This window comes from Azolla caroliniana, unplaced genomic scaffold, assembly GCF_043228905.1.
Source record: "Azolla caroliniana isolate FFs.n. ecotype wild unplaced genomic scaffold, voAzoCaro1.0.p SCAF_14, whole genome shotgun sequence".
Lineage (NCBI taxonomy): Eukaryota > Viridiplantae > Streptophyta > Polypodiopsida > Salviniales > Salviniaceae > Azolla > Azolla caroliniana.
In genome coordinates this window covers 19068683-19090589 of record NW_028230449.1, presented here as the reverse complement: position 1 = coordinate 19090589, position 21907 = coordinate 19068683, and the positions used below count along the sequence as shown (strand labels likewise).

Genomic DNA, 21907 nt, shown 5'->3' with positions numbered 1-21907 from the left:
CCTCGTAACCACCCAAAATTGATCCCTAATACATGCATTTCGACATAAGTTATATAGCTTCGTGTTTATTTAGTCCTCATCCTTGCTTTAGTCCTAATGCCAAAAGATGAGAAAAAGCAGGCACCTAATGTTTGCACCTATGGGTAGTTGAATCTTCACCCTCCGTCTCTAATAATCTCATGATATGATCTGTCAAACGCGGCTCAAAAACCTACAAATTTATCGACAAATTGGTGCCCTGCAATGTTAACAATTGTCTTTGATTGTTTCTTTGGCAAGCACAACACTTCAGGATTATAGTAGATTTCTCTAAGTGAATGCATGGAAATATATTTGTTATAATTACCAAAATAAACAACCACGAATTCCCATTATGCTTTTTTAGCACCCATGCAAACACTTCGAAGAGATAGTGGATGATCTAAGCATACAAGTATTTAACCTAATTTTTTTTGTTTCTAAGCAATTGTGGACCAACATGGAAGAGGCAACAAAATTAAGTGCACCGGGTTTTTTTGAGTGTACAGGAAATTTCCAATTTGAAGAGGTGGAAAAAGTGGTTGGTTTTGTCATATTATTTCAAGAGGATCTGAAAATTAGTGGTAGGTAGTTAGTGGTATCATAAATGTTTAGAGGTGGGATATGTATGGTGATTTTTAATTGGATAATAATTAGATCAATTTAGAGTATGCAACAACATCATTACCAAAGATACCTTTAAGCTTCTAAGGGACTTAGGGATGTATGGGGTGAAGAGCACTAAATTAGAGCACTACTAATCATAGCTACATGTATGAGTGGTTAGTAAAAAACCTAAATGAACACACATAAGAGTACACTTAATATGACGGCTAATCAGAGTCCATAAACAATCACAATAATCCCTAGTGTAAATTGTGGGCTCTAAATCTAATCAACCATCTTATATAACTATTAATGTGTGCTCTTATTTTGGGTCATTAAATTTCTATCAAAATAAGCGTTTGATTTGGAGAGTTAATGCAAGTTGGAACTATCATAAGTCTTCATTAGATTGTTGTTGTGATTCGTGAATGCTCTTTTGGCTCCAACTAACATCATATCATAATGGTGTGATGATAAGGGTTATAAGAAGAGCTCAAAATGACCACTTAAAATAATGATGACACTGGTTTGGTGTTAAATCGAGCTAATTGTAAAGTATGGGTATTTTGGTAGAGAAACAAAAGCAAATTTAGGGTAGTTTCAGAAAGCATAGGGGCATGCTTGGTGATTTTCATAAAAGAGAGCCAAAAGTCCCACTCGAACCTTGTTTGTACCTTTCATAAATATAAGTTAATGTGATACTTGTAGATTGATTTTGTTACGGTCCTCTTAGATCAGATATTTCCAATGAGACCAAAAGTGGATCATTTGTGTAGTACATGAGTTGTGGGTGGAGATAAAAATAGTGAACATCAATGTTCAAGGATCTTATTGAAGAGCATGACTATGAGAGGAACATGTGTGGGGAGGGAGGGGGTGGACAAACAATTGTGTGGAAAGCGAACTTGAAAGGTCTCCAAGAGACCATCAAAGAGTTTTGAGCCACCACAACCATTAAAGACTTTCGAGCCAAGTGAATGGACGATGTGTTGGAGAGTAAACTTGGAATTTGACCGAAGGACTCAGTCAGAGCATCAAAGACAACGCCTGAAATACTAGTTAGTGTATGTAATTGGGGTGTTCAACCTTGTATGTTTTCAGGGGGGTCTCAGACACCATGCCATGTGTCATTTGATGATGCCCGAAAGACAGAGATACAATAAAATCTATCCATCTTTGTCAAAGAAATGGAATAATGAAATCCTTCCGATTATATATGTGTTGGGGGCTTCTACATATTTACAACTTGATTATAACACACACATACACACATACATATATGATATATGTACATATGTATATCATATATGTATACATATATAAAGAAAAACGCTCTTTTGGCGAGAGTTCGAGGAGCGGAAAATAAAAAAAATAAAGAAAATCACAAAAACAAAATGAAATACGAGGAAAATACATAAAAGAAAATAAAAATGGTCCGGCCTCGGCCTTTTGCTGTGAAAGGCTTCCCTTCCTCCTCCTCCTCCTCCTCCTTCTTCTTCTTCTTCTTCTTCTTCTTCGTCTGTTTTTTTTCTCAGAGATTTAGAAGACGACGACGACGAACATCGTCCTCCGTTTTTTAGGTTTTCTTCTCTCCCTCCCTCTCACTGTCACCCCCCCCCAAACGCACACAGAGCTTTCGGGAAGAAGCCCGACTGTGCTCCTGCTCCTGTACTCCCTCTGTGTGTGTGTGGAACCGTTGCTTCCCAGCAGGCAAGGCCCCGCTCCCCTTTTTCCTGGAACGGAGATCGTTTCGGAAACGTTCGCGTTTGCCTCTCTGTCAGAGGAACCGTTCTCTCTCCCCCTCTCCCGGAAGGGGAGGAATTTTTGGAGCTCCGATTGTCCTCGCTCTCAGGTTTTCTGTGAGGGAAGCGCTAGATTTTTCATCTGCTTGCGAAAGGGAGCTCAGATCAGCTGCTCGGAAAGGCCTCCCGTTTCTTTCTGGGGAGCGTTTCCTTCCAGAGTCTGGGGAAATTTCGGACCTCGGAATTCCAAGTTTTTAAGAAACGAAGAAAGAGTCTCACGGTGTGTGGAACCTGAACTGCGATTTGTCAGCTCAAAAACGTTTCTGTATCCCTGAAGGCTGTTTGGGAAGAATTTCATCAGACAGGAAATTTCAAAGCGTTCTGAAGGCGGAGTTTGGAAGGAAGGGAGATTCAGTGTGCCCGGGACAGAGTCACACTCAGATTTTTGTAAACGTCTCTTTAGCTCCGAGGGTCATCTAAAGAAACACAGTGTGTGAGACATCAAATTTCGCGTTTACAACACCATTGGCAGTTTTTGTTTTCTGTTGTGAAAAAAAAAATCCCTACGACACTGCAGACCGTTGATTCATTCTGCAGGTTCTTTAGCTTCTTCTCAGACATTTCTAATGTGAATTTCTTAATCTCTGTAATTTCGTCAGTGCAAATTGCATGGAAATTGGAAACTCATCAAAGTGCTGATGATTGATCATTCAGTCATTTAGCCTCTTCTCACATATTTACATCATGTTTCTAAAGCTGTGTAGTGGAAAGGTTCGAGATGATAAGTGCAAAAGCTTGAAAACAAAAAAGTAAATCTTGAAAGTGCTGCTCTTGTCTTCGTCTAACTTCCAATTCATGATTTTCGTTGCTTTATTTTTAAGTTCTGCGGGAACAGTAATTGCAAATGGGAACTGAAAATATCCAATATGATGTTTTTTGCCTTTGTAGAGAGACTTGGAAATCGTTTGTGAAAATGTATAGAAACCAAAATTTGCTTCATCTAAATTTTTTATGTGAACTTTTCATTGTTCATTACTTAAACTATATAGAGGGAGACTAACTATTGGTAGGAATTAGCTTATTTTAGATTTTTATTTTCTCAAGTTTTGTAGAAGTAAACATTGAAATAATGCTAGTAAATGAAATCGAAATAAATTTCTTTGAAATGTGGTTTTTAAGCTTTTCAGAGAAAGGATTACAAGTAATGAGTACAAAAGGCTCATGAAAATGGAAATTCTTCAAAGCCGTGATATGCATGATGCCTTGATTCTGCAGGATTTTCGCGTCTTAGAAGTTCTGCACAGAACGATTTGGAAATGATGATTGCAAGTTGCTTAGATATTGGAAAATAGTCAAAGTATTGATTCCTCTACCATTCCATAGCGAATAGCTTCGACATTGCAAAGGAAACTTCTGGACAACAGATTTGAAGCTCAAAAACCTCAGGAAAGGAAACTTTTTGACAAAGAATTTTTAGGTCAAAGGCCTCATCTTGAAATGATACAGACCTTTTCCTAAGACTTCAGGTTGCTAGCTTCTTACTGCTTTCAATTTAAATTTAGCCTTTTAACTGTGATTTTTAAGCTCAGTATAACTTCAGGAAAAGCTGACTGCAAAGTCATAGAAACACAAATTATTAAAGCTTTTGATTCTGCTATGAGTTATGTTTTTCAGCTGTGTAATGGAAATCTTCAACTAGAAGTGTGCAAATGGGAATTCAATAACATGTTGGATGTTTCTAGTGTAGCTTTGCAACTAGTTTAGGACAGAAATAATACTTTTGACATCAGATTTGAAGCCTTAGGATCACAGAAAGGAAACTTTCAGACATAGGATTTCTTCAGTTCAAGGATCTTGCCTTGCAATGTTATAGATGATTTCTTTATTCTACAGTTTTAAGCTTATTATTGTGTGTGATTTTGGATTTGTATTCTGGTTCTTTAAGTGTTGTAAATAAAAGTCTGCTTGCAAATTCTAATAAACTGAAGTCAGATTCTTCTAGCTTTTGATTCAGGCTTTAGACTGTGATATTGTGGTGTTTAAGCAAATATTTAGAAATAATGCATGCAAACAAATGGTTGGACTTGGAGTTATTGTATTGAGGTGGTCAGACATAGAAATGATGAGTGCAAAAGGCTTTGAAATTGGAAAATCTTCGATATATTGATCTGCTACTGTATCTTTGTAAATAGGTTTAGATAATTGGTTTTTGAATTCAAGAACTACTGGCAAAGAACTATTCAGACATCAAATTTCAAGTTCAAGGACCTTAGAAAAGGAAAGTTTCAGAGATTGCATAACAAGATTAAGGACTTCGTCTTGAGACAACACAGACAATGCCTTGATCCCGCAGGTTTTTTGCTTTTTCTCATGCTTTTAATTGCCGGTTTTGTTAAGTAATGGAAAGTAAGGGCAAATGCAAAATGTCTGGGAAAGAGAAAGTATTCAAAAGTATTGATATGATTATGCTGCTCTCACATTTCAGGCCTGCAAGGGGATGGCCACACCAGTCAATCGACAAGATGAATCTGGCTCTCTGTTCCGGCTAATAACTTCTGCTCCTAGTAGGTCCTTTGTCTCTACATAATTTCTGGCTAAGGCTCAAGTTCTCAGCTTTATTCTGCTATAAGTTAGTAATATATGCAGAATATCTGCATACAGATATAATATAATAAATTGTGCATAGTGAATGTGGGTCCATAATTTAGATTGCTTACAGGCTTGATTTTCCAGAATTTTCCTGAAAAGAGATGTCATACTTTCAGAATAAATACGAAGCGCTTGTATATATATTATATGCCTTGTTGAGGCTTGATTTATCCATACTCTCTGAAACAAAGGGCCCTAATTTAGAAAATGTGCAGAATGGATGTAGTATGCTTTATGTGAGCTTGTTCGTAACAAATGTAGTCGCATGATTGTTTATGTAGTAGATGTGTATGTTGAAGTTGATTCTGTGTACTGTTGTTGACTCTGTATATGTGTACAAAGCTCCAAAACAAAATCCTGCACAAGCTCAATTTATCTTTCCATGCAGAGAACAGGGAACTTACTGGAGCTGTAGATTTGCTTAGCTACTATGGCTTGAGGGAACAATATGACAAGTTTTGCCAAAAGCCTTTACCTGCATCAATAGGAGAGAGTCATTATCTAAAGGATGTTGTTGGTGACATTGAAATCCGGAAAGGTGATGATATGGAACTGGGACAACTTCTAGGGCCTGAGAATGAAAACTTTAATGTGCATCTACGGCAATTTGATGTTGATATACTGCAGCAAGCTTTTAGTTTGAAGGAATCAGGCCCTACATCATTACCTGAGGTAAGATATAAATTCAATGATGTTGATAAATTATTCTGCTGTCGGGAGTTCCAGCATGTTTATATCATCTTCTCTATTTACGCTGTTTTGTATGACTCTTGACTTCTACGAACGAATTCCTTGACAATGAGAACTGTCAACCACCTGCATTGCTCGAACATTACACATGCTTTTTGGCTGGTTCACTTGTTCCATTTTGTGGTCTGGATAACCATGACATTTGTTTTCGTACCATTCACTGGAAGGCCACACGGATACCAAAAGTGATTTATTGTATTCAAAGAAATTTGCAGTGTCCTCAAGTTGTGTGCTAAGAGCACAATATCCACATATTTGAGAAGTAGAATGGTAACTTGTAAGAGCACAAATGACTCGTCCATTTTTGTCTTCTCTGACATCATTCTAATGCTTTTAATTGATCACATGGACCAATAAAACCTGGTGATAGGGGACAGCCTTGTTGGACTCCTTCATTATGGCCCTAGATTTCTGTAGAAAAACCCTTGCCTTTTTTAATTTACATCTAATCTCATGATATAAAGATGGCACTTTGCTCTTCTAAATATGTTTTGGTACTTCAATACTTTCCAGACTAAGCAAAAGTGTGACTCTAGGAACTGTGCCAAAGCCTTAAAGTGCACCAAGTAAATGTACCATTTTTGCCCCTTAAATCTATTCTCTTCTATGAATTTTCATGTAACTAGGTGGGTGACTATAGTCCTATGTATAGAACTAAAACTAACCTGCTTGATCATTGACAAGTTAACTAGATGAAAACATAAACTAATATCTATCTCAATGTCAATCACCTTAATCTCCTTTGTATCTCTGATGAAGAGCTGTTTTGTATATATGAATAACTTACTTTCTTTATTTTAGTTTACTCCTCCCAAAGCAATATGTTTGCTGTACCATTTTGCCGCATTGTTTTGTGTGTTTATGCTATTATTATCATCCCTCACGTCTAGGAAAATGCAACTCTTAAACTCACTGAAAATTCCTCTAAAGGCTATGGATCCGAAAGCTACAAGGAATAATCCAAATTTTGTTAAGTAAAAAATCCAATAAAACTGTTTTTACTGACATTCTACACAAATGAACAACTTTATGAAAGAGTATTTGTTACAAACATGATGTTTGGAAATGATGTGTTTCTTGACCTAACAAACTGGTTTCTTTAATATTTGTGATTGTTTCCACTCAAGCAAATACTCTTTATATAGGTGGAGCGTGGTGTTCCAACTATTAGTGGTAAGTTGAAAGAGGAGTCCAAGGACAAGGATAGAAAACATAAAAAACATAAGAAGCACAAGGATCGACATAAGGATAGGGATAAAGACAAGGACAAAGATCGGCATAAGGACAGAGATAAAGAGAGAGACAAGAATAGAGAGAAAGACCGGACTAAAAAGAAGGAGAATGGGGAGGATCATTCAAAAAAACATCATAAGAAGGTGAATTTCGTTTCTGGTCTAATAGTATGTTACTGCATTTTAAGAACGTATTGTCATACTGAATATTTACAGAAAAGAAAGCATGAAGGGGATGAAGAAGGTGAAGGACACAAGCATAGGAAGAAGAAGGTATACAAATATATAAATTGAAGTTGTGTAGCTATTCCTTGAGTATCCTCTTTTATTTTCCTGTGAGGCAAAAACTCTTTCTTTCCCCGTGTACAGCATAAGCATTCTTCGAAGACGGAAGTGCCGGAGCAGCTGATAAAGAGATAAATTTTCATTTTCATTTTATTTTTTCTTTTATCCAACATTGTACAATCAAGAGGGGGCTTGTAATCATCGATTTTGAAGCCACATGAAGGTCAGTCTTTGGAAAACAGAGTTTATTTGTTGAGTTTCTTCGGGTTTTGTAAATTTTTTTTGCCTAAAATAAAACATTTAACTTTTTTGGTCCATCCTTACAGTATGCTTTTCACTGTCAGACAAGTTTGTTTTTCCTCCTTTACATGTGTCTTTTCTGTTTCTTTTAACAAAAACAAAAATGCTCACACAATGAAGGTCATAAAAAAATACATAGGTTAGATTTGTTGTTTTAAAGAAACAGTTATTGATTTATTGACACCATTGTCATTTTAGGTTGGGCATATTATTGAGCAGCTATATCTTGCTGGGCATATGATGGACGAACAACTGCACACATCCAGCCTTCATTGGTTTTGGCCCCATCTGTTTTGTGCATTTTTTTTATGTGGACATTAATAGAAATTGGGGACCCACACTTTCTTGCAAAAAAACATTGAGTTTTAAAATTTTAAAATAATAATGAGACTGACTTTATGATAGCCGTTGTTTAGTTGTTGTCTTGCAGCTTCTGTGCTAATATGAAGAGACGCTTAAGGGCCGACGCCTTTTTACTTTCCATGTAAGTGAAACGTATCAAATCTTGATGTATACACCATGCATATGGCAATAGATCACATAGTTGCATCAAGAGGGATAGATTATTCAATATATGAATTGATCTTTAGAAACTCTTGGTTGTTGAGAGCCGAGGAGAGTAATCCTCGGTGGTACGGTTGATATGCAAGGACACATTGTGCCGAGTGAGTGAAGGCTCTATTACAAACTTCACCTGCTATGGTTTTGTTCCGTGAGAGCAAACCAAATACATTTCTTCAAGGATAAGTAAAGAAAGGTTTTAGATTAGGTTGTGTAGCTATGCTATTGCACCAAATCATGATAGTTCTTTCACTGGCATATAATGTAATAGGTGATTATTCGATTCAACTTACGCAATATCCCCCAGTTGTGGTGTCTCATAAGAATGTTTTAACTTAGATTGGTATTGTAACTCATTAAACCTTCATTAGCTTGCTAATCCAGTAGTGAATAGTCTGTGGAAAGTTACAGTTTGATGTAATTGAATGTCTAAGCCGAAATATCTAATATGATCACTGACAATGTAAAGTTCAGACTGAGTTATTTACAATGCTAATTTGGTTGAACTTGATAGTTGATATGGAGCTGAAAATTTACTATTGCCTCTTCATTTAGTCTGTGAAAAGTTTACGGTTTGTAATTGAATGCCTAAGCTGAGATATTTAATATGTTCATTAACAATGTAAAGTTCCAATTGTTAGCAATCACAAATTACTATTGGCTGATATTGAGCTGAAATATTTACTATGGCCAGAAAATGTTTACAGTTTATAATTTAATTGAACTTGATGGCTGCTATCATATGGCCAGACAATGTGAAGAAGTTTGGTCTGTGAATGATATACGTGGACTTGATGGCCAATTCATACCTGCAGACAATGTAAAATTCTCACCATGAGCATAGTATGAACCATACGTGCATTCGCATTCTAGAATGTTTCAATCATTTGAGTGATAAAGACCATACTTGTGTATTCAAGAATGTTGTGGTAACATACGCATTCGTATGAAAAAATTGTTTTCCAATGCATTCGAGTATATTTATGTACTATGTTTCGCAGACGTGATGCAATCCAACAAACTAGTTTACCATGATATGCTATAAAATTTAGTGTTGTCTGTATTTGAATGTCTACTTGTATGTTATGGATAAGTCTTGATTTTTTCTTTTAAGTTTGTGTTTTGTGTCTAACATCCATCTCCTTTTCTTTATGTTTGTGTTTAATATTTGTCTATATTTTCTATATATATGTGTGTGTGTGATCTCTTTTGTTACTATCCTTGGTTCAATCTCATATAAGAACATAACTTCTCAGCTACTTTTAGCATCTACTTGATTTTATCTTGTTTGTATCTAATGTCTCCTTTTCTTTTAAGTTTGTGTTTTGTGTCTAATATCATCTCCTTTTCTCATGTTTTCTGTATATATATATATATATAAGTCATCGCTTTTGTTACTATTCTTGGTTCAATGTCACATAAGAACGTAACTTCTCAGCTACTTTGAGCATCTACCAGTCATAAGAACAAAAGTTTCTTTTCTGGATCTCATGTCTACTTTTCTTATGTTTCTACATAGGAAACCCAATTAGAGAGCATATGTAGAGAGCATATGTAGAGAGCATATGTACATGCGTGATCTCTTTCTGTTACCAACCTTGGTTCACAACTTCTCAGCTACTACCCTTCTGCTATGTTTGGTTCATTATACTGACATGTTTGTGCAAAGCAAAAAGACAATCAGCTATTCTTTGGAAAAAAATACTCAGCTGATTTTCTTCATTGACATTTTGCCTGTTGCACCAAAACAATCAATACAAAAATAGTTTTTGAGTGAGATTGAAAGACACAGAGACCTTATGCAACAAAACCTTGATGCTCATTTCATGATACTTAATACTACTACCCATTCTTGAGGGCCACCTAGCAATCAAACTATACTTACAAAAACACTTTTGAGTGGCACGGAAAGTCATATACAACCTTACGCAACAAAACCTGTTCATTCAATTCATGATACTCATAACCATAGTACGTAAAATTCGTGTTCGTCTAGTATAACATTCGTTTTCCTACGTATGGTTCATACTATGCTCATACTATGCTCATAACCATTTCCTATTCTTAACGGCTATACCTAGCAATCAAACTATTATTACAAAAACATTATTGAGTGACACCAAAATCTTTTCACTCATTACATGATACTGAATGCAATTTCCCATTCCTATAATAGGCATCCTTAACATGGATCTTCCTCAACCATCTCGACACGGGATTCAATAAGAAGAGAAGGAAATAAAATTACACTGTTCCACAACATAATTTTTAAAATCTCTCGCTAACATGTGGATGAACACTCAGATATCTAAATCATCATCTGGATCTTCATCGGAATCTGGCCTTTCATCATCAGAATCCCTTAGATAATTAATCTCTCCCATTTCAGATGGAACCTTTTTTGTATAATCCTTGCTAGCTGTAATGCTATCCACCATAGAGGATATTCTGCCATTGTATATGAATGATTCTCTACCATTTCCTGGAAGCAAAATGTGTTTTGACAGCAAAAAGATCAAAAAAGTGTATTCCTGACAACCCCACTTGTATTTTATCAAAGCTCAATAGTAACAAAATAGTGAACACCCACCTTGATGCTCAAATGGCAAGATTACTCTAGCTCTATCACTTCGCTCTTTATCTGAGAGTTGCAACTTGAATTGCACCTGTTCCTAATGTTATGAGATTTACGACACTTACTAGGTCAAGGAAGCAAAGAAACCAGAAACCATTTTTCTTTTTTATACGTTTCACAAACATATTTAATGAAATCAATAGGATGAATAATTTTAAATAATGGTCAAATTTTCTTAGCATATTGTACATCCCTAAATGGTAATTTATTATGATTTTGCACACATTTAGAAGATCATATGACACAAGTTATCCCACCAAGAGATGTGCACAACTAGATTTGAAGAGTAAACACATTCGTTTTCTATCATATTTTTGTTCCCTAAAGGAATCAACTGTGATTTGGATGCATTGCTTTCCCCATTATATGCTGAAAGGGAATCTTCCTGGATATGAAACGATGCAAAGACATATTTCGCAGGTTGTTTTTCATTAATTTACATCATCAGGTAGGAAAGAACAGATAGATTTGAGGCCTCTACTACTAAGCTACTCCATTTAGTATAAACAAGGATTGTCTCATATGTAGAAAAAGATATTGTTCTATCTCACATTCTTAAACTAAAAAAATACCACATTTTGCATACCTGCAGTGGAAGTGACGTTGTCACAGATTCAGATGCTGGTTTCCTAGAATGAATAGTCACTTTAAATTTCTCTACATAAAAATCCTCAACCTGTTGAACATGACAAAGAAATAAGATACTGCTTCAATTGGGAAAGGCTGAATTTCATGATGTACTTTCTCTAGAATACCAGTTCTCTAATCCTTCCATTTCGACGCTTTTGTCGAACTCTTAATATATGCATATTGTCCATATTTTGATTGCCATTCCATGAAACTGTATTATCATGCCGTTCTATGGAAGCAATGATAGTTGCTATATACTCTAATGATAACACTATTCTTGTATCATGAAGCCCAGAATGTAACAACCATATAATCGAAGAAACTCCTCCTACATAGGACTTCACCAAAATGAGGAATTGATGTTTTGAATATCAATTGCAAGGACAATCAAATTACAGATCATATTGATGTTTGGAAAAACGATAGTGGATACTAGTATTGTACAAACCATATGATCGAAGTTTGTTGAGAAACTGAGCAACATGAGATGTAGAATTATGCCAGAGAAGTGAACTGACCTGTAATAAGCACACAACCAGTACAGTTTAAATGACGTCCAGTTACAAGTTCATCTTCTCAATTCCAAGCAATATTCAATAAATGGTTCATGGAAGGTCTGCAGTGAGGGATTTTTGAGAAATATCAATTGTATCAGTGTTACTGAACAGAAAACATGTGTGGAAAATACCAGAACTAGAGTATGAAAACATAGGCTGGTGTAGAAAATGCTAGAGCCAGTAGTTTAAGGCCTGTCAAAAACTACTTAAAATTATCGACAAAACCCGGCAACAATTTTTAACAAAAAGCCACATTATCGTGAAGACACATCGATCACAAACTTTAAGACAACATCAAATTCATCTACTTAATGAACCAACGAACATTTATTTTATATCTGAAAAGATTCCAGAACTATTCAAAATAAAGATCAGCAGCTACAGCAGACCTGTAGCCAAAATCATCATCCTCATGTAACAAATACGGTCAAGAGAAGCTAGGTCAGTCGTTCAAGGAAGAAAATACGGATTATGGACACAAGTTCATTTTTTTAATAGCATTACCGAGAGAACCTCACCTTCTAGAGCAGACAATAGATAACTGGAAATGGAACTAGCTAGTAGCAGTGAGTTAGAAAGTTGCGACATCTCAAAAACAAAATTTAAAAGCTACAAACGGATTTAACAAATTTGTTAGAACTGAAACCAGGTTGAACAAGATATAAGGTTATATACCGAATCTATCACAACTGAGAAGTGTGCATCGTTTGTGCTCCCAGGTGTTGCTGCACATCAAAATATACTATAGCAAATATAGTCAAATGGATTGAATAATCACCTCCACACGGCATTTATGGAAATTTTATCAATAACGAACAATATACTGACCATGGCCTAAACTGGTGATCACTGACAGCAAATTACTTAGATCATCAATATTGTGGCAATTCTGACAGAGTGAGCCATTCTCAAGCATATCCGGTGTTTGTAGGTTACTTGAAAACTTTCTCCATCCAAGTGGGTCACTAAAACAATCGACGAAGTGTAACCTGACGATATAAAGAAAGCATGAATAGTATGAAATAACAAGTAAACCCAAACAATAAAAAAAATGCATATAAACATAAAATCTATTTTTGCACTATTCATCGCTAAAATACTGAAGTTAAAAAGTGCAGAATCATCAACTTTATCATGCATTGGCTAGAAACAATTTATGTCATTCCCCATTGTAAGTCTCCACTCATAACCAATAAATTAAGTATCTAAGACATCTAAAGATGTGATGACCAAACCTCACAATGATCATGGCAAGAGAAACTCAAAGAAAAACGAACAAGGATTTGTTTTGTCTCACAACGTTCCACGTATATTCTTAGATTATGCCAAGTTTTGCCATACTTTCCCTTCAAGGGAATATGTTAGAAGGTTTTTTTAAATCTATGGTCACACAATACTCAATTCTGAATAGAAGTCTGACAAGATAGTTTGGTGTAGAGTGACTTGGACTAAAATCAGCTTGACCAATGGCTTTGTTTCCATGTTCATTTGCCCATTTATTGCTCTTCTTTTCAATGATTGTACCAAAGAATTATGTGAAAGGATCATATCATAACAGTTCAGTTATTGGGAACTTCATTCTTGTTACCTCCTTTGCAAATGGGTTTCATCCAATTTCCTATGCAGTCACTAGGGAAAGTTCCTATTCATGCTCGAGTTAGCATTATACAGTTACATTCTCAAGTGAAAGGCTGGGCCCATTTGATGAGCATGGATGTTATCTTAGTGGTGTCATGTTTTTCTGCTAGCTGGGGATCAGGATCCATGTAGCATCCAATACACCTAGAATCTTGAACTTTCAAAAAAAGGAATCTCCATATATCAATATGGGCAACCATCAGATGTTTTTTGAATCAATTCAGTAGCATTGTATTTACATTATTTTCTCTCAGGACATGAGATTACATTACAGATCATATAATATAGTTAGACAAGCAAGACTCATTTAGAACTATAAAGATATGTATACATAAAGAACTTGGAAATGTGACAAATGATTAAATATCTGGCTAAACCTGGCAAAAAAAGTCTATAGTAAGGAATGACAAACCAGGAAACCTGTTGCTGTCCTAAAGATTCAAGAAGAGAGAGATAGCTTTCTGGACTTCGATCAGTCACAACAAACACCAGGCGTCTGCAGAGAGAGAAACAAAAACAAGAAAAAACATAGTCAAGCTATTTTCACAATTGCATTAGAGAAACAACGAATTGAATCTCTTTAACCCTAGCAAAAGCAACAATAAACAAACTGAAGCTCTTTCAGAGATTGTTCATAACAAAAGAAAAGCAAGGAAATAACAAAATCAAAATTCTTTCTTGCTGACAAGTGTTCTTTCTCTGAAGGAAGAAAATTCATTTTATATGGAGCAGAAATATGCATACAAACATAGAGAGAGAGAGAGAGATGATGATGATGATCTATTATCTTGAAAATGACCAATGAACCTCCAAGGTTTGACAAAGTACTCTTGTCAGAACTAATGGGGGATTATAAGAGCAGAACTGAGTAAAATAATAAATAGAACTCACTGAATAAATCTAACTAGCAGCTAGACGAAGCGAAATAGAAAATGGAATGTACCATCTAATTGTATCTAGTTGTTAAATTCACCAAGAGTAAGATGGAGCTCTGCTAGAGCAGTCTTGCAATTATGCAAAAAAATAACCAAATTCGTGAGTGAAGAGATTATCCTCTGAAGAGCTTTCAAAATGTGGTGCACTCAAGTGACAACTCATGAAAAAACTCACTAATTTCGGGCACACTGTGTCAAAAGTGTGTCTGCCTAGAGCTGCTTGAGAGCGCATATATCACACATTCTACTTTTCTCCTCGATATTCTGCCAGCCACCCATTTCTATTTTCAATGTGCAGGAACGTGCATGCATCAGAGTGCTGGCACTCCTCACCCTATAAGATATAGGTGTTTGAATGCAGGTCTCGACCTCACCATCTCATTGCTTGTAATGTTCACAATATCAAGGATCATTGAAACTTTCGCCTATGTTTCAGTGTCTTCCACTTAATTTACAAGCCCTGTAGTGTGACCAAGTAAAAATTTGTCTTGACTTCCTCAATGTGAACATTCAAGCACTCTTCTACATTCCACTGTACAAATCAATTCTGAATCTCAAAAACCTGGAAAAGAAGCTTGCTCTTGTGGTTTATCTCTCTTCTTGAGTATTCTATTTTCTTTTTCTATCTATCTTGTGTCTCTCCTCTCCTCTTCTGAAACACACACACACACACAACACACATCTCTAATCTATTCCGATGCACAGAATCACCATGGATTCTTAACATGGTATCAGATCGCTTTGGTAGCTCGATCTAGCCCACTACCGTGTGTTGTGTCTACGCCGACGATTCAAAGAAATCTGGCTCATTGCTATCGTAGTGCCGCTACATAGCTCATATTCAAGAGAGAAGAAGACGGAACAAATCTACATCGAACACCATGAATACTCAAATGGGGAGCGCTCTCCCTAGCGAGAAGTTGGACCGAAACAATACCTTGTCGGTCAAGGTCAAAGGAGCACAAGAAAATCGACTCGACACAAAGGACACTGACTACTCAACATGGGAGCAAGCGACGAGTCGAGTAATGTATTGCTTGGCAACATGTGTTCATGACCACATGCTCGGCTACATTCGAGAAGCCACAACACCAAAGGAAGCATGGGAGAATCTAAGGAAGATTTTCGCAGCCAACACAACCACAAGAAAGCTTCAACTCCGCCAAGAGTTGAACAATGTCCAATAAAGGAACATGTCCATCACAAGCTACACCTTGAAGATCAAGGAGCTTTGTGATTCGCTCGGCTCAATAAGCGTCAATGTGGATGATGACGAGATGGTGCAAATATGCCTCGGTGGTCTCACACCACGGTTTGGCACGATGAGAACCGCCGTTCTAGCAAGGGAGAATCCTCCCTCTTTCTTGGATATGAGCAAAGGCCTCCTAGATGTGATCCACTTGGATGTGTGGGGACCAACGCAGACGGCCACATTCGGAGGATGTCGGTACTATGTTTCCTTCGTCAACGACTTCTGTAGATACACATGGATCTTTCCCATGAGGATGAAGAGCGAAGTGTTTACACACTTCCAATAATTCAAAAGCGAAGTCGAAAGGACAACTAGCCGCCATGTCTTCGGTCAGACATAGGAAAGGAATACTTCTTCGATGCTTTCACGGCATACCTTCGACAAGAAGGAATTCGACGAGAATTCACTTGCAGACACACCGGCCGAATGGTTAAGGCGTATGCCTGTTAAGTACATGGGGTTTCCCCGCGAGAGTTCGAATATCTCAGCTGACGACATGCATTACACTTACCTAATAAACATATTCCTCACACATTGTGCCTCGATCGCAGTAATGAGTGGCTTAGTTACGTTCTTGCTTAAAAGATTGGGTATTCTCACCAACATTTTAATCTTAAAACGTAAGAATCGGCACATCCTCGAAGTAGCATGGGCCATGCTCAACGAGAAGCATATGCCCAACTCTTATTGGGCAGAAGCTGCAAATACCGTCGTCTACCTCATGAACCGGTGCACATCTGGAGTGCACGAGGTCACTCCTCACGAGAAGTATTATGGAAAGAAGCTGGATCTATCCTATGTTAGGATATTTTGCTCACGTGCACATCCCCAATGAGAAGTGGCAAAAGCTAGATTCCAAGTCGGAGAAATGCATCCTCGTAGGATACTCATTGGAGCAAAAGGGGTACAAATGCTTCAACCCCTCTACTTGGCAGGTTCAAGTGAGTCAGGACGTCGTTTTCGACGAATCGACATCCTAGTACAAACTAGAGACGACTCCGACTCCAACCCCAGTCGACTCGAACTTGGCCAACCAAGAGATAGAAGACGAAGATCAACTGAGTCATATGTTCGAAGAAAGTCCGATCACGACTAGGCTCAATGGGCCACAAGAGTCATCAAGTGACCAAAGCACATCTTGGCCTAGTCCGAAGATGGACAAAGGCAAGGGGAAAATGCTAGAATATGAAGACGATCAATTCAACGGCAATGAATCGACTCACTCATTCGCCAATGAGTTTGGTGGCTTCGATGTACCTATCATTAGGACACCTAGTGTAAAGAAAGCCATTGCCACGGCAAACGAAAAAACTCCGTCGCTCCACCCGTGAGAAGAATCCTATTAGCCAATTCAGCTACAACGACTATAAGGCATACCACTATGCCTTTATGATAAAGGTGGCAACAACTCGTGAACCGTAAAAAATTTCCAAGGCAGCCATGGATCCACAATGGGTCGAAGCAATGAACGAGGAGATGGGGGCACTATGCAAGAACGAGACATAGGATCTCGTTCCCCATTCACCACACAAAAAGGCGATCGACTGCAGATAGATTTACAATGTGAAGTATAATGCCGACGGCTCCGTCAACCGCTACAAAGCTCGACTTGTAGCAAAAGGCTATGCGTCGACTATGAAGAAACCTTTGCCCCAGTGGCAAAGATGACGACTGTTTGAACCATGATTGCACTAGCAACGGCGAGAGGATGGCACCTCCATCAAATGGACGTCAAGAACACCTTTCTTCAAGGTGACTTAGAAGCGGAGGTGTACACCCAGCTTCGAATCGAGCACCCATCCCAAAGCAATCTACCAACTAAAGAAGCCACTCTACGAACTTAAGCAAGCACCACATGCTTGGCATTCGAAGATAACACAGTATCTTCATCGAATCAGTTTCCGAATGTCGAAATCCGACGACTCCCTCTACATAAGAAGCAATTTTGGAAGTCTGATTGCATCCTATATGTAGATGATCTAGTCATTGGAGGTGAAAATCTAGTCGACATCAACAAGGCCAAGTTCCTCCTCTCCGACAAATTCGAGACGACGGACATGAAGGAGCTCCATTACTTCCTTGGCATCGAGGTAATTCGGACTCCAGCCGGCATTATGATCTCCCAACGGCACTACATCCTCAACTTGTTATACAAGTTCAGGATGACTGAGTACAAATCTATGGCAACCCCTCTCGATCGAAACCTCAAACTGGATACCGACTCCGGCACCACAAAGTGTGAGCTGACTCAGTATCGACAACTGATCGGGAGCCTCTTGTATATCACAATCTCTCGACCCGACCTCAGGTACATTGTCCGTCTCCTTAGCCAGTTCATGCAAAAGTCACTTGACACTCACTTGGATCGCGTTAAGCAAGTGTTACAATACGTGAGCAGCACAATGGATTGTGGCATCCTCTACAAGATAGCAATGCCAATTGGACTCGAAAGGTACACAAATGCCGACTGGGCTGGGTATAGAGACGATCAAAGATCGACCTCCTAATTTGTTTTCTCCCTCAACAACAGAGCCATCTCCTGGAGTAGCAAGAAGCAACCAGTCGTCGCTCTTTCGAGCACAAAGGCCGAATACAAGGGCGCAGCGGTGGCTGCATGTGAAGTTGTATGGCTCAAGAGGATATTGAAGGATCTAGGCGTTCCCATCAAAGATTTGACTCCCCTTTACTGCGACAACATGAGCAGTATTTATCTGGCTCGAAACCCGGTGTTCCACGAGCGCATGAAGCATATCGAAGTGCACTATCATTAGAGATGTCGAACTTCAATATATCAACACAAATCTTCAAACAACCGACATCTTCACCAAAGCCCAAGGAGCCAACAAGCTTCGGCAATTCATGTCAAACCTTGGACTAATAATCCCTGACTTGCCTCGCTTAAGGGGGAGGACAAACCAGACATCGTCCAAACCGGATACCAACCGAAGCGGACTTCAACCGAAAGGAGCCGACCCAAGTTGAGCTTGAGGGGTCGTGTTGAGAATCAAGCTCAACCTAGTCTAGTGTGTGAACACACCCTTGAGAGTGTATGAACACTCAAAGGTTAAAAGTCACAAGTGACACCACTACTCTCTACACATTAACTATGTGTCATAGAATCATATTCTAAGACACATAACTAATGAGTTTCCCCATTCCCCATGACTGATGAGCTTTTGTAGTTAATGAAGAGAGAGGGTGACTATATAAACCACTCTCCTACTTTGTAATGTGTTGGTTAATCTCCTTTGTAATATACACCTTCTTGGGTATTCTATTTTCTTTTTCTATCTATCTTGTGTCTCTCTCCTCTCATCTTCTCAAGCACACACACACACACAACACACGTCTCTAATCTATTCCGTTGCACAGAATCACCATCGATTCTTTACATGTTTCAATCCTCATTCCTCCATCTCTATTCCCTTCCGTGGACCATCCCAAGAAGGACATGTTCTCCATCCCATGTGACACTAGATTTAGGTTTGGATCTTCATTAATAGGTTGTCAGGATTTTCAAATCAACAAACCGAAGCTTTTTGAGAGCTCGTTTAGAGCACAGAAAAAGCAAATGAGAATTGAATTTCTTTCAGAGCTCAGATATAGGAAAGAAGAGCCAAATTTAATAAACAAAAACTGACGCTCTTCCATAGCTTGACTAGATTAAATCAGAGCAATAAATAAACAAATCAAAACCCTTTCATAGTTTTTCTACGATATATAAGCACAAATTAATTAAATAAATGAAGCTCTGTTAGGGAGAGCAAGAAATTAAACAAAAATGGAAGCTTTTTCATATCAAGTCTATAGTAAAGAACATCTGAATAAATAAGTTGACGTTTTTTCAGAGCTGGATTATAACAGAAACAGGAGTGAAAAACAAACTAATTGAATTGCATTCATAGCTTGGTTACAGTAGAAAAAATCAGCAAATAAAATAAAAGCTCTCTCAGGCTACATAATAGGAAAAATAATTCCAAGCTCAATTAGACAATTGAAAGAAGAGAATGGTTATGATATACTCAAGTTTCCTCAAATGCACCTGGTTAAGCCCCTTCCCTCCATGTGTAGAGGAAAGGAGACGAATTGTCCATATAATTGCTCGAGGGGATTCAACAAGGGCATTTGGGGGATTTAACACAGACCCACTTACTCTACAGAAGAAAAAACGATAAATTTTTCCAACTCGCTTACTCACAAAGAATGAGTACGGCTACAGTGAAGCACAAAATCAAGAACAGAATATCAAAATGAATAAAGAGAAGCAAAAGAAATAGAAGTTCTGATATATATATATATATAGAGAGAGAGAGAGAGAAGGAGAGATCGAAGGAGAAGAACTTACTTTGCCTGAGCTTTTCCTGCAGAAATGTGAGAGCAAAGGGTTCGAAGGAAGTGAAGAAGAAGGGAAGAAGAGGCGTAGGAGGAAGGCATTTGGTGTTGAATCATGAGGGCAGGAGCGAATTCTCCTTCCAGGGCTCCATCTCTGAGGATCCTGGCAGCAGCTTCTGCCATGGCCGATATGGATGATTGGAAGGGAGAGGCTCTTCCTTGATTTGGAAGCAGCAGGGGATCGATCACACCACCGATTGCTTCTGTTGGGCGATTTTCTAATTCACTCTTTTCCCCCCAGAAAACCTACAAAAAAAAAAAAAGCAAAAACAAAGCAATGGCTCCTCCAAAAATCCATTCTCTGTCGCCTGCTTTTTGTTGACTGCACTTCTCTAGAAACATTTTTCCCACAGAAAACCTAAAACAAAGCAATGGCTCCTCCAAAAATCCATTCTCTGTCACCTGCTTTTTGTTGACTGCACTTCTCTACAAACATGAACATACATATGTACATGGATGGGTTTAGAGGCTTCGGGTTTAGCGGTTTAGCGGTTTAGGGTTTCACACGCGGGGATCCTCCAAAAATCCATTCTTTGTCACCTGCCATTTTGTTGATTGCACTTCTTTAGAAACATAAACATACATATGTACATGGATGGGTTTTAGAGGCTTCGGGTTTAGCGGTTTAGCGGTTTAGGTTTCACACATTGGCATCCTCCAAAAATCCATTTTCTGTCACTGCCTTTTTGTTGACTGCACTTCTCTAGAAACATAAACATACATACATGGATGGGTTTAGCAGTTTAGCAGTTTCACACATGGGGATCCTCGCCTAATATGTGCAGCATACATATGGCGCGTCGAACTAAAGGTTGGTTTAGAAGGTTTAGGGTTTTCCACGGGTCTAAGGGCTTGGAGGTTTAGAAGGTTTTGGGTTTTTGGCGAGGGATCCACACTTGATAATTAATACATACATGGATCGAGAACTAATGAGGAGCAAAAGGTGTTACGAGATTCGTTTATTGTTTGTTAAGTAGAAGAAAATGGATTGTCATTATTTATTAAAGAAGGTTTACTTCTTCTTCTTCTTTTTCCAAAAACATCTACTTCCATTAGTTAATAATGTACAAAGGAATCATTTACAACTCATATCTTACAAGACATCTTGCATGTCAAAGGAAAACAATGTGTAGATGAAACAACATAAAAAAACAACTCCAAAACACCACATCATTCTATGTGTATAGCATTACTCGAACACATATTCTCTACGTGAGCCTCGTACAAAACAGAATTCAGCATAGATGTCCTCTATTCGCTCCTCATGGCAGCACCCATCTAGATGTTAGGAACACTTGGAGGGAACAGCGACCGCGGTGGTTGATAATTCCACTTCACTTTACCATCCATTATCTGCAGCATCGACGAACCGCTCCATTTCCGAAGGAATCGAGCTCTAGCTAAAGAAGGTTTACTTTTCAAAACCCACATCCGAGTGTGAAAACGAAGCATAGGACATAGAGAGACAAACAATCGGGTGTTATACCCTAACACACATTATTACCTCTATCCTATAAACATATATACCCTTTGGCTTGTTGAAATGGTTTGTCCAAGTTTCTCTATATATGTATATACCCTTGGCTTGCTGAAATGGTCGATCCATGTTTCGCCTTGACCATAGGGTGTGGCCTTGGCAAGGTACCATTATTATTATTATTTCCCTGGAAAATATCATTTCATTAGTTATAAACAATTATTACAATAAAGTTGACCTACCGTCAA

At 38.0% G+C, this 21907-nt stretch overlaps 2 protein-coding genes across 5 annotated transcripts; one reads left to right on the top strand and one right to left on the bottom strand.

Moving 5' to 3' along the window:
- Positions 1-2303: 2303 nt before the first annotated feature.
- Positions 2304-8654, top strand: LOC147855754 (uncharacterized). 2 transcript variants are annotated; one of them, XM_087330253.1, is made up of 9 exons: positions 2304-2963; positions 3642-3892; positions 4559-4719; positions 4852-4930; positions 5404-5687; positions 6911-7141; positions 7214-7270; positions 7367-7505; positions 7781-8654. In XM_087330253.1, the coding sequence occupies exons 4-8, from the start codon at positions 4864-4866 to the stop codon at positions 7415-7417; spliced, it is 690 nt and encodes a 229-aa protein (XP_087186379.1). In that variant the 5' UTR covers positions 2304-2963; positions 3642-3892; positions 4559-4719; positions 4852-4863; the 3' UTR covers positions 7418-7505; positions 7781-8654. The 2 variants fall into 2 exon arrangements, with proteins under 2 accessions (XP_087186379.1, XP_087186380.1); XM_087330254.1 differs by lacking the exon at positions 3642-3892.
- Positions 8655-10361: 1707 nt separating this feature from the next.
- LOC147855753 (elongator complex protein) lies at positions 10362-20416 on the bottom strand. 3 transcript variants are annotated; one of them, XM_087330697.1, is made up of 9 exons: positions 20136-20382; positions 14016-14099; positions 12794-12954; positions 12641-12690; positions 11857-11926; positions 11534-11736; positions 11365-11454; positions 10734-10809; positions 10362-10625 (listed from the first exon to the last, which is right to left on the bottom strand). In XM_087330697.1, exons 1-9 carry the CDS (start codon positions 20303-20305, stop codon positions 10444-10446), a joined length of 1086 nt encoding a protein of 361 aa, XP_087186823.1. In that variant the 5' UTR covers positions 20306-20382; the 3' UTR covers positions 10362-10443. The 3 variants fall into 3 exon arrangements, with proteins under 3 accessions (XP_087186823.1, XP_087186822.1, XP_087186824.1); XM_087330696.1 differs by having other exon boundaries at positions 10734-10815; positions 20136-20352; XM_087330698.1 differs by lacking the exon at positions 10362-10625 and having other exon boundaries at positions 10780-11295; positions 11340-11454; positions 20136-20416.
- Positions 20417-21907: the final 1491 nt, after the last annotated feature.